The 13,188-nt window shown below is 37.4% G+C and overlaps 1 protein-coding gene across 1 annotated transcript in view; it reads left to right on the top strand.

The window, feature by feature from the left end:
- Nucleotides 1-3,919: 3,919 nt before the first annotated feature.
- LOC127677639 (vomeronasal type-2 receptor 26-like) overlaps nucleotides 3,920-13,188 on the top strand; it is a 42,291-nt gene continuing 33,022 nt past the window's right edge. Inside the window, exons 1-3 of the mRNA XM_052172678.1 lie at nucleotides 3,920-4,134; nucleotides 5,213-5,510; nucleotides 8,932-9,741. Of these exons, the coding sequence (XP_052028638.1) occupies nucleotides 3,920-4,134; nucleotides 5,213-5,510; nucleotides 8,932-9,741 (1,323 nt within the window). The remainder of the gene's footprint in view (nucleotides 4,135-5,212; nucleotides 5,511-8,931; nucleotides 9,742-13,188) is intronic.

Here is a 13,188-nt window from a genome sequence, read left to right as displayed (position 1 = left end):
CATTACCTACCTGCAAGAACATACAGGAAATAAATAATTGCATGACAATTATTTATGTCAGAACAAATAAATCATTCACATGCATGTACACACAAACACACACATCACACATAGACACAGACACAAACAGGCACATACTACCACTACCAACATCAAAACCAGAATTATCAAACATTGTTCATTAATATATGTCAACATCAATGGACTTGATTTCCTTATAAAAAGACACAGGCTAACAGAATGGATATGGAAACTGTATTCCTCACTATGCTGCATACAAGAAACACCCCTCAATATCAAACATAGGTATTTCCTCAGTATAAATGGCAGAAAATCAATTTTCTAAACATCAGACACTGAATACAAGCTGGTGTAGCTGTTGTATTTTCTCACAGAATAGAATTTCACACAAAATTAATCAAAAGATATGGGGAATGGCACTTCATATTCATTAAATGAAATATCCACCAAGATGCTATTTATATTCTCAGCATCTATTCCCCTATTGGAAGGACTTCCACATTCATAATTGAAACATAGCTAAAGCTCAAACCACTCACCCACCCTCACACATTGATAGTGAGATATTTCAATACCCCAGACTCACTAATGGAAAGGTCATCCAGAAAGAAACTTAACAGAGAAATAATGGAACTAACAGATGTTTTGATTCAGATGGACCTAACTCAAATGTACAGAATATTTCAGTGAAACACAAAGGAAATACCTTCTCAGGACATTATGGAAACTTCGTCAAAATTGAGAAGTCAAAAAGCAAGTCAGAACAGATACAATAAACTTGGAATAAAATGGGTCTTCATCAGGACCCAGCTGTACAATTCTTAGGCATTTACCCAAAGAATTCTCCACTGTAAAGCAAAGACACTTGCTCAGCTATGTTCATAGCAGCTTTACTCATAATAGGCAATAACTAGAAACAACATAAATGTCCCTCAGCTGAAGAATGGATATAGCAAATGTGGTATATTTACACAATGGAATATTACTTATCTGCTAAAAAAAAATGGCATAAAATTTGCAGGCAAATAGATGGAAGTTGAAAATCTCATTTTGAGTGAGGTAACCCAGACCCAAAAGGACAAATGTAGTATTATATCACTTATATGTGGATACTACCTGTAATGTCAAAGATAACCATCCTGAAGTCAGCAGATCCAAAGAGATAAGCTGAGGATCTTCATGTTCTAAGCAACAAAGTCTCTGTACACATTCTGACCTATAGGTTCTTACCTTATTAAAAGCTCTGTGAGAGTTGATTTTCCATGTTTCAAAACATTGTATTCATAAGCATACATAATGTAATATGTCAAAAACACCTAAGTTCGATTTCTTTCTTCAGGCACTGGAAGTTCTTGTTGTAGGTACCTTTCGCTTGCTTGGTTAGAGTCGCACCAAGGCATTTTATAGTATTTGTGACTATTCTGAATGGTGTCTTTTCCCTAATTTCTTTCTCAGCCTGTTTATACTTTGAGTACTGGAAGGCTACTGATTTGTTCGAGTTAATTTTATATGCAGCCTCTTTGCTGAACTTGTTTATCAGCTGTAGGAGTTCTCTGGTGGAGTTTTATGGGTTGCTTAAGTATACTATCATATCATCTGCAAATACTGATATTTTGACTTCTGCCTTTCCATTTTTTATCCATTTGGCCTCCTTTTGTTGTCTAAATGCTCTCGCTAGAACTTCCAGTACTATATTGCATAGGTATGGAGACAGTGGACAACCTTGTCTAGTGCCCGATTTTAGTGGGATTGCTTCAAGTTTCTCTCCATTTAGTTTGATGTTGGATATGGATTTGCTCTATATTGCTTTATTATGATTTGATGATTTTTTGAATTTTCTCAGTTTTATCTCAACTGTGGAATATGGAATGGATGAGGAGTACCTAAAGAAATGTTCAACATTCTTAGTTATCACAGAAATGGAAATCAATATAACCATGAGATTCTACCTCACATCAGTCAGAAAGGCTAAGATCAAAACTTAGGTGACAGCAGATGCTGACGAAGATGTGGAGAAGGATGAGCACTCCTCCATTTTTGGTGGGATTGCAAGGTGGTACAACCACTCTGGAAATCAGTCTGTGGATTCCTCAGAAAATTGAACATAGTGGACCCAGCTATACAAATCTTGGGCATATGCCCAAAAGATGCTCCATCATATACCTAGGACACATGTTCCATTATGTTCATAGCAACCTTGTTTATAATAGCCAGTAGCTCTAAAGAATCCAGATGTCCCTCAGCAGAGGAATGGGAACAGAAAATGTAGTACACTTACGACTACTACTCAGCTGTTAAAAACAATATCATCATAAAATTCCTAGGCAAATGGACAAAACTAAAAAATATTATCCCGAATGATGTAACACAGTCACAAAAGAACAGCTATGGTATAGACTTATTTATAAGAGGATATTAGAAAAAAATGCTCAGAATACCCATAATAAAAATTTTCAGACAACATGAAGGTCAAGAAGAAGGAATACCAAAGAGTAGATGTTCTATTCCTTCTTAGGAGGGTAAACAAAGTAATCCTGAGAGATGGAGGCCATGAGGGACTTGGGAGGAAAAGAGGAGGGGTAGAGTTAAAAAGGGGTGCAGGATCAGGATAGGCACAGCCCTCAGTTGAGGGATGGGGCCACTGACCCTTCTCAAAAATTTTAACCCAGAATTTGGTTAAAATTGGTCTAAAGGAAATACTGGGACAAATAGTGGAGCATATACTGAAGGAAAAGCCATCCAGAAACTGCTCCACCTGGGGATCCATCCCATATGAAGCCACCAAACACAGTCATGATTGCAGATGCCAAGAAGTCCTTGTTGACAGGAGTCTGATACAGCTGCCTCCTGAGAGACTCTGTATTTGTCTGACAAATACAGAAATGGGTATTCACAGCCAACCATTGACCTGAGCATGGGAACCTCAACGGAAGAGTTAGAGAAAGGACTGAAGTAGCTGTAGTCGTTTGCCACCCCATAGCAAGAACAACAATATCAACCAACTAGACTCCCCAGAGCTTCAGGGGACCAAAATAGCAACCGAAGAGCAAGCATAGAGGGACCCATGGCTCCAACTGCATATGCAGCAGCGGATGGCATTGTCTGGCATCAATGGGAGAAGAGTTCCTTGCTTTTGTTAAGGCTTTATTTCTCAATGTAGGGGAATGACAGTTCAGTGAGGTAGGATTGGGTGAGTGGGTGGGAGAGCACACTCACAGAAGCCAGGGGGTGGTTTAAAGGGTTCTGGCAGGGAAACAGGTAAAGGGGATAACATTTAAAATGTAAATACATAAAATATTCAATAAAAATACACAAGTTTACATTTGGCCCAATATAGCTGTGGCTTTTTCTTTTCCTTACAGAAATATTCTAAAATGACCCTGATGTTAAATAATTAAGTGTCCAGCCCTTCTGCTCACACACACTGAGCTCTTTGATGCCTCCTTTAAATGACCGTCCATAACTTGATTACGTTTCCACTGGTTACTCTCTCTTTACCTTGAGAACTTGAGAAGTCTCAGCTCAGTGAGTATACAAACCCTTCGGGTGTTTTAGAGGACTTCACTATTGTTTTTAATTATGTTTTCCTTTTGGGAATTAGGATCCACAGGTGCCAAGTGAGATGTTCTTGAGCCATTGGGGACTCAAAGTCACTCTATAAAGTGGACATAATCTAGGACTAAGTAGGTGCAAAGCAGATTATATTTCCAAGAACTGAGGGAGTGTTTGGATACTGGTGGGTCTGTGTCAGGACAAAACAATGCTTTATAACCTTGATCCACATGGACCAGACAGACACAGGTTTTAACAGTTTGTCGATGTGCTATGAGGGCTGATTAGTCCAAGATTCTCAACTGAACAGACATCTGGGTTTTATCAATTATTTATCAATGTTAATATGAAATTATTCATTGCTTTCTTTTTCCTTATTTTTCTAATTGTATCTCAGGGACAAATTTCTTGTTTCTCCTTAAGTATACCTGCTTCTCCTGGCTACTTTCAAGATGGGGATTTTGTTATTGGAGGATTCTTTTCCCTCAGAGTGACTGCTGGAGACAGTAGAATTATATTTGGCCTTAATGATACAACAAATATACCAGATTCTGTTATTGTGTAAGTGTTTAGCTTCTCTCTTTTAAAAAATTATTGCTTCAAAATTTCATACATGTATAAAATATATATTGATCTTACCCACCTCCAGTGCTTTCCCTCCAATGTCTCCTATCTCCAAATTCATGGGATCTCTCTCTCTCTCTCTTTCTCTCTCTCTCTCTCTCTCTCTCTCTCTCTCTCTCTCTCTCTCTCTCTCTCAATTTGTAATCTGCATTCATTTAGGCTTGCAATTTCTACAGGAATATAGGCCATCGTCTAGAGTATAAGAAATCTACTAGGGCAAACCTGTAAGGACACTGGCTCTCCCTTCCCCGGTAGCCACCAAATGCCAATACCTACTCAGCCATGACTCACTCTCTGTGTATCTCTCTCCTATTCATACTGAATTCTCTTAACTATGTAGGAAGGTTTTGAAAGCCCTTTGCAGTTGAAAACAATTTTCTTTGCAGGAATTTACTATATTGTACTGAGAACATTTTATTTTTCCTGTTTAAGTTTACTTGACAGGATTACTTTTAAATTACTGTGGTTGATAAAGCACTGTGCATTTTCCTGAGGTTCATCCTATATTTAACGGCCACCTGAAATGCTAAGTTTCAATGTTTGCTATTTCCCACATGCTTTATTCCTCCATTTTAATTTCTCAGACATAAATTGCACAGTAAAAATTGAAAATTGTACATTTGAAAGTATGTGGTGATGCAAACCTTTAATTTTAGAACTTGAGAAGAAGAGCCAGGTGGATTTCTGTGAGCCTGAGTTTAACCTAGTCAACATAGTGAGTTCAAATTTAACCTGGGACGAATAAGCACGACTCTGTCTCAAAAAAAAGTCAAAAATTGTAAATTTGATAATGTTTTACTATGAGTCTTCTTTTTTTATGACTATTTTCTCGACATTTTAAATATAGAATATCCTGCTTGTTTCTTGGAATTGTTATAAACAAAATCCAGAATTTGAGAGGTAGCATGGGAGGAATTTTATTCAGAAAGGAGAATGAAGTAAAGGATATAATTATATTTTAGTTAAAAATTAATATAAAAAACACAAAAATGATCTTTCTGATTTTTCCTACTAGGGATCTAACTAACCATTATCAGCACATGTTGGCAATGGTTTTTGCTATAGAAAAAATCAACAAGGACCCAATAATTCTATTCAATATGTCACTGGGATTCTTTCTCTTCAATGTTGACTTTAATGAGAAGAGAGCCTTGGAAAGTTCTATAGCTTTGCTCTCAGGAGAGAGCCCCCCAATTCCTAACTATACCTGCAGGCCCAAGAAGACTGATAAGCTGGTTGCAGTAATAGGAGGCATTTCAACAGCGATATCAACTCAGATTTCCCGAGTTTTAAGTCTCTACAATGTCCCACAGGTACATAAAAAATATTGGTTCTTTAGGTTAAAACATAGTAACACAATAATAAATGACAATTATTCCAGTTATTGTTTATTGATGAGGTATAAGACTGTTTAATAATTTACTATTTTGTTATCATTTTAACTCTGAAGAATAATTTTTTCTTAAGATGAAATAATGTTTGTAAAATTAATTTAATTTCAAAACATTTGACATTGAAAAAATATAAATAACAGTAATGACAGCCTGTATTCTTACAACTCCAATAAAGTTTCCTTTTCCACTTACCATTGTTAATACTGCCTTTCTTTTGTATCCAATTTTAGAGCATCAGAAAGCACTAGGACTATAACAATTCTATTCACATATCGTCACAGTAACTACTATGGACAGACTGTATTATATACATGTTTCCTTTCCTCTACCATGTTGACATTTTTGTTTGGGATTTTTCTGTGTAGAATAAGTAACAATCTCTAGTGTATTTAAATGAATCCTAGTATATGCAAATCATACCAACTTTACTGATGACAGATACTCCTTTCTTTCCATTTCTTATCTTCTCCAGCATGAGTGCTTTATGTCTGTTCTCAACCACTTCTGTATGTGGGGTCCTCTATATGCTGAGTCCTACATCTTTCTTTCTTGATTCATTTTCACATTTTCAGAGCACATCCTTGAGTTGAAGACAATTTACAAAGGTTGTTCAATCGTAGATTTTCATTTTAATTACTTGAATAGTAATTTTCAGGAGGTTTATTTGGTTATCTTTTGTTTTCAGTTATTTTCCTCCATATTTTAAAGTTTCTCCACCAAATGCCTGTTTGCTAAGTTATATTTAGTTTCAGAATTGATTCTCTTATTGCATGTACCTGCTTATGTGAGCCATGTTTGTGATTGTTTGTGAATATTGGTTAATCTATACAACAGAGTAACTCATGCCATTTTTCTTACTCTCTTTGAGTTCTAGTATTGAGCAATTATGGCCTCATAGAGGTGCCATAGTTGTTTGTTCCTTTTCTATCTCTCTGAGTCTCTCTCTCCCCCTCTCTGTCTCTCTTTAGTGTGTGTATGTGTACATGAGTGTGTGCTTGTGTTTGACCATGTGTGTATGTGTGTGTTTGTGTGTGTGTGTGTGTGTGTGAGAGAGAGAGAGAGAGAGAGAGAGAGTGCATGTGAATATGGGTGTGCATGAGTGTATGTGTGTTTGTGTGTAATGTGTGGCACATACGGTATCTGTCAGGACTCTGTAGGTAGGCATGTCAGTACATCTGGATGCCAGACATTCTTCCTCCATCACTTTCTACACTGCTGCTTTGAATCAGGGTCTTTTACAGAACTGGAAGCTTGAGCTTTTGAGCTGACTACTCAGCAGGCTCTAGACATTTACCTGTCTCTATCATGCTGTGTTAGGGTACAAGCACATACTCAGTTATGTCTGACTTTTTATGAGGATGCTGAGGATTCTAATGGTGGCCCTTATGCTTACCAAACATGCACTTCCAATGCACAGAGCCTCCTCCTCTGCCTCATGATTAAATATATATCAGATTCCACAGTTAGCATCTGATGTTGAGGTCAGCTCCTAGTCTGGAAGACAGCGAACTAAATCCTCCCTTCATAAACTGCCTAAGCCAAGCTTCCTCTAATCTAACTATTCAATTTGTCTCCATTGTGACCTCCCATTTTGACCCCTTTGTCCTGAGGCAGACTCATCCAGGTATGTTCACTTTCCTGCAGACACTGTGAGGTGCTGTCACTCCACATTCTCAGCACCTACAGTAGGTCAGTGTTAAATGATCAGTTCTCTTCTGAGAGGGCAGCCTGCCATAGACCTTTTAGGCATAGGGAGTGACAAACTATAGCTCTTCTGTGTTTTCAGCCCATCTCCCTTGAGGAACAGCCTCTTCCAGAGAATAACACCTGGATTGGAGGCTAGAAAGAATCCTGGGCTTGTCCTGTCAGCAGAGTCAACAGGTCTCTCTACCACAGATTTTACCTTATATTTTGGATATGATTTGCCACACTTGAGACATTTTTTTTTAATTTATAGTTTAAAAGTAGTTCATTCAGATTTTTAGATATATGCTGAATTAACATATTTATGTTAATTTTGTTTTATTAATCATTTTTTTGTGACTCATGAACCAGTTATCAGAGTTTATTAATATAAAAGTGTATTGTCATGTGACATCTATTTAAGTTTCTTACTTTTGTGCATTTATTAAAAATTGAATATTTCTTTAAGCTACTGTTTCTCCTCAAAGCATTCATGTTTACTTAATTTTGTGATTTCTTGTTTTGTATTACATTTTCTTCTCCCCATCCAGCCCTTTATCCCAATTAATTAACATATATTGAGTGTTTGTATTCAGTTTTCATGATTTTGGATCCAATAAGAGAAATGTTCCCTAAATGTCTAAACTCAGATACCTGGGGAGAAGTCAGTGCACAGAACTGTGGTTTGGGGCATGACCTAGTTGGCATCTGATTTTAGGTGATTTTATTTAGGGAATTTGTATAGAAAGGAGATCGAGTTTCAATCTGAGCCATAGACATCAGGATATTCTGATACCACCAGTGTAATGAGAGATAGAAGATTCAGTAAGGCAGACTGATAATGTTGGTCAAACCATGGAAATATGTTCCTTGACTAAAAGAATCCTGCAACTCATTAAAGAGCACATATTTAGGAAAAGGAATGCTTCAGGCCAATATTAGATTAAGTGAAGTAAATTTTGATAATCGGTCATTTGATATAGCAAATTAGGTAAATAATGATCTAGCCCACTCACTATCTCCCAGGGGATGTGATAAAGTCCAAAGTAATGACAGTGTAGACAACTCAACTGAAGTGTTTTGGTAAGAAGGATAGCATTGAGATGTGGGTGACCAGAGTGTCCTCTTAACAGAGAATTTACAATAAAGATTGAGGTAGATAGTTAGCCTTCTACCCTAAGCAAACATATTTTAGGTTAGTTAAGTACAGATTTAAAAATACATAAGACATAGGAACTTCACTACTGGATTTTACAAATGCTCCATTGATTCCTCTTTATTAGATAGTTATGGATTAGTGACATCAAGTAAAAGGTCTTTAGTGTTAATGTTTCTCCACTTCTATTATCAGGAAGATGAAAGTTTTGGTATGATAAGTGAGAGAGTTGCAAATGCTCATGTTTTACTTGTATTACCTGAACTGAGATCAACTGATAGACACTCTGTAGCCCTGTTTGGTATGTTCTATAAAAGTGCAAAGAAAAAAATACATTTCATGTACAAAGTAAGAAGTTAGTGACATAAGGAACAAATTGGCATTTCTTAGCAAAGTTATTTCACTGTTTAATGTCTCCTAGAATGAATAAACAGAAAAAGTAAACCGAATTATTTGAGAATAAATCTAATTGTCTTAAGTAGTAACTTTCTTTCTGTTCAGATCAGCTATGCTCCTTTTGACCCAAGTCTTGGGACCAGAGTCGAGCTCCAATCTCCTTACCAGTTTCCTGAGCACACTGCAGCTCTGTACCAGGGAATTATTCAACTACTGCTATACTTCACTTGGGTCTGGGTTGGTCTAGTCATCCCAGATGATATGATGGGAGAACTCTTCCTTAGGGACATCACAGAGGAGATGAAGAGCCATGGACTTTGTGTTGCATTTGCAGAAAAGGGTCCAGCATTTCCTTCTCATGATACATTAGACTGGCACATTTTAATGGAAAGAATAACATTTACACGTGTTGTTGTTGCATTTGGTGACACTCATGATTTTCTGATGATTGTCCCTCTAATCACTTGCCATCCTGCTTTTGGTAATATTTGGATCACAAATTCTAATTGGTATACCACCCCAGTAGCCCTTGAACAAAATGAAGTTTATACATATTTTGGTGGAGGATTATCATTTTCTCTTCACATGGATGAAATTCTGGGATTCAAGGATTTTCTCAGAAGTGTTCAACCTAAAAAATACCCTCATGATATCTTTATCCAGGAAGTGTGGTCGATTTTATTTGAATGTCCAATTTTCTATCAGCACAGAGTCAGGGAACTAAGTCAATGTGAGCAAAATGGTAGCCTGAGCACACGACCTCCGCATGTTTGGGATATGAATACCTCTCCCTATAGCTCCAAAGTCCATGCAGCTGTGTATGCCATTGCCCAGGCACTTCATGAAGAGCTGTCACTCAGAGTGGAAGAAGGCTCACTGGATAAAAGTATACTCCAGGCTCCACTCCCATGGAAGGTAGCAATAGCTGTTCTTAAATTTTCCTAGAGTATTTAGCCCTGCCTTGTAAGTTCTGCATTTTGATTTGTAATCTGTCATAGTTAGTGTTAGAAAAGTACTTCTTATGCTAGCATAATTATTTTTGCTACTATCTCTTTCTCAATGTATTCATGTTTATTCTGGTGCATAAAGTAGCATAAGGAAATAGAGTTAGAAAAAAACACATCATAGGATTTAAAGTTGAGCTAACATTTCTATTAGAAAACAATATGTGCATGATGTTGAGAAAACAGTTTTCCTAGTTTAAGCAAATCCATACAGTAATATTTATGTTATTTAATTGTTACATCTTTTTATTATTGTTTTTAATTTTCTATGAAGTAATGATAGCACATATCACTAAAGACTTATGCAACTACAAATATGGCCTAAGGATTTTAGGTGTATTTGGTGTCAATAGCTTGTTTTGGTAAACAGATCCTAAAAGAACATATATTTTATGAAGCTAGACAATATCATCCATGACTGTTATCCAGCCTATGTGAGGCTGAGACAAAAGGATCATATGTTTGAAACCAGCCTGAGCTTTACAGGCTCCCCTTGGTTGCAAGATTATGCCTCTCTGATGAAAACTGGACTTGGCACTGCTCTATGACTAGAGCAGAATATCCTTAGGAATCTATTCTTTGACTTGTTGCTGTTGTGGTGGTCTATTGTACTTGGTTTTACCTTAGGTCTCTGATCACCCAGCTTCTTGTTCCTGGCCATCCACACAGTGTCTTTCATGGATTGCCTCTCAAGGGTTGTGTCTTAAGTTAGACCAGTCATTGCTTGGTCACTCCCTCCAATTCTGAGCAATCATTGCCCCAGAACATCAGGACAAATTCTGAGTCCAAGATTTGGTAAATCGGTTGGTATCCCTGGTGCTCCACTGATAGGCTTGCCTGGTTACAAAAATGGGCAGTTCAGGTTCCATATCCTCCACTACTAAGTTCTCACTACAGTTACCATCATAGGTTTTAGGAAATTCCATTTCACTAGGTTTTGACATTGCCTCTAAATGCTATTCCATGTCTCCCGTTGTCTCTCTGTCCATACCCTCTTTCCTTGTATCTCCCTCCCCAATCTTTTTCCTTCTTGTTCCCATCTCCACACACCCTCTAGTCTAACCACAAAATCTATTCTCTTTTCTATTTCAGGGAGATCCATGTTACATGTCCACCCCCTAACCCCAGAAAACCTCCTTGTTACTTACCCTCTCTGGAATAGTACTCCATAATGCAAATGTACCACATTTTATTTATCCATTCTTCCATTGAGAAACATCTATTTTGCTTCCAGTTTCTAGCTATTTTAAATAAAGCCACTATGAACTAATTGAGCAATAATCCTTGTGGTAAGATGTAGTGTCCTTTTGGTATATGCTCAAGAGTGGTATAGGTGGGTATTGAGGTATATTGATTCTCAATTTTCTGAGGACCCATCATAATTATTTCTATAGTGGCTGTACAAGTTTGTACTCCCTCCATCAATGCGAGAGTGTTCCCCTTGCTCCATTTCCTTGCAGTCATGAGCTGTCACTTGTTTAATTGATCTTAGCCATTTTAACATGTGTACAATAGAAGCTCAAAGTAGTTTTATTTGCATTTTCCTTTTTTTTACATTTTAATCTCCATGCAGTTTACATTTTATTTTATTTATTTATTTTTTTATACAAGTTGGATGTTTTTTCTGATATATTCTTTATTTACATTTCAAATGATTTTCCCTTTCCTGGACCCCCCCTCCCCAAAAGTACCATATGCCCTTTTTCTTCCCCATATTACTCAATGCACCCCTTCCCATTTCGCTGTACTGGTATTACCCAACACTGCTGCACTGAGCTTTTCCAGGACCAGGGGCCATCCTTCCTTCTTCTTGAGCATCATTTGATATGTGCATTGTGTCTTGGGTATTCCAAGGTTCTAGGCCAATATCCATTTATCAGTGAGTGCATACCATGAGTGTTCTTTTGAGACTGGATTACCTCACTTAGGATGATGTCCTCCAGTTCCATCCATTTGTCTAAGAATTTCATTAATTCATTGTTTCTAATGGCTGAATAGTACTCCATTGTGAATATATACCACATTTTCTGTATCCATTCCTCCGTTGAGGGACATCTGGGTTCTTTCCAGCTTCTGGCTATTACAAATAACTTTGCTATGAACATAGTGGAACATGTGTCCTTATTACATGCTGGGCAATCCTCTGGGTGTATGCCTAGGAGTGGTAGAGGAGAGTCCTCTGGAAGTATCATTCACAGTTTTCTGAGGAACCGCCAGACTGAATTCCAGAGTGGTAGTACCAGCTTGCAACCCCACCAGCAGTCAGGGAGTGTTCCTCTTTCTCTACATCCTTGCCAGCTCCTGTTTTCTCCTGAGGTTTTGACCTTAGCCATTATGACTGGTGTGAGATAAAATCTCAAGGCTGTTTTGACTTACATTTCCCTGATGACTAAGGATGTTAAGCATCTCTGGGATGAAGCCTACTTGACCATGGTGAATGATTGTTTTGATGTATTCTTGTATTCAGTTGGCAACAATTTTATTGAGTATTTTTGCATCGACATTCATAAGGGAAATTGGTCTAAGGTTCTCTTTTTTTTATTGCATCATTGTGTGGTTTTGCTATCAGCAAAATTGTGGCTTCATAGCATGAGTTGGGTAATGTTCCTTCCGTTTCTATTTTGTGGAATAGTTTGAAGAACATTGGCATTATGTCTCCTTTGAATATATGATGGAATTCTGCACTAAAGCCATCTGGTCCTGTCCTTTTTTTGGTTGGGAGACTGTCAATGACAACTTCTATTTCTTTAGGGGTTATGGGTCCATTTTGATGGTCTATCTGATCCTGATTAAATTTTGGTAATTGGTATCTGTCTAGGAAATTGTCCATTTCCTCCAGATTTTCCAGTTTTGTTGAGTAAGGCTTCTCAACAAAGTAGGAAATGATACTTTTTTGCCTTTCTTCAGTTTCTGTTGTTATATCCCCCTTTTCATTTCTGATTTTGTTAATTTGGGTACTGTCTCTGTGTCATCTGGTTAGTATGACTAAAGTTTTATCTATCTTGTTGGTTGTTTTCAGCCTTGGGTTTCATGATTTCCTGCCTTCTACTCCTCTTGGGTGCATTAGCTTCTTTTTGTTCTAAAGCTTTCAGGTGCTCTGTTAAACTGGTAGTGTATGCTCTCTCCAGCTTCTTTTTGTAGGCACTCCGTGCTATGAGTTTTCCTCTTAGCACTGCTTTCATTGTGTCCCATAAATTTGGGTATGTTTTGCCTTCATTTTCATTAAATTCTAAAAAGTCTTTGATTTCTTTCCTTATTTCTTCCTTGATCAAGGTATTATTGAGAGGAGAATTGCTCAGCTTCCATGTGTATGTGTGCTTTTTGTTGTGTTTGTTGCTATTGAAGATGACCCTTATTC

The sequence above is a fragment of the Apodemus sylvaticus genome, chromosome 2, assembly GCF_947179515.1.
Source record: "Apodemus sylvaticus chromosome 2, mApoSyl1.1, whole genome shotgun sequence".
Taxonomy (NCBI): Eukaryota; Metazoa; Chordata; class Mammalia; order Rodentia; family Muridae; genus Apodemus; species Apodemus sylvaticus.
This window is presented reverse-complemented; position numbering and strand designations above follow the sequence as displayed.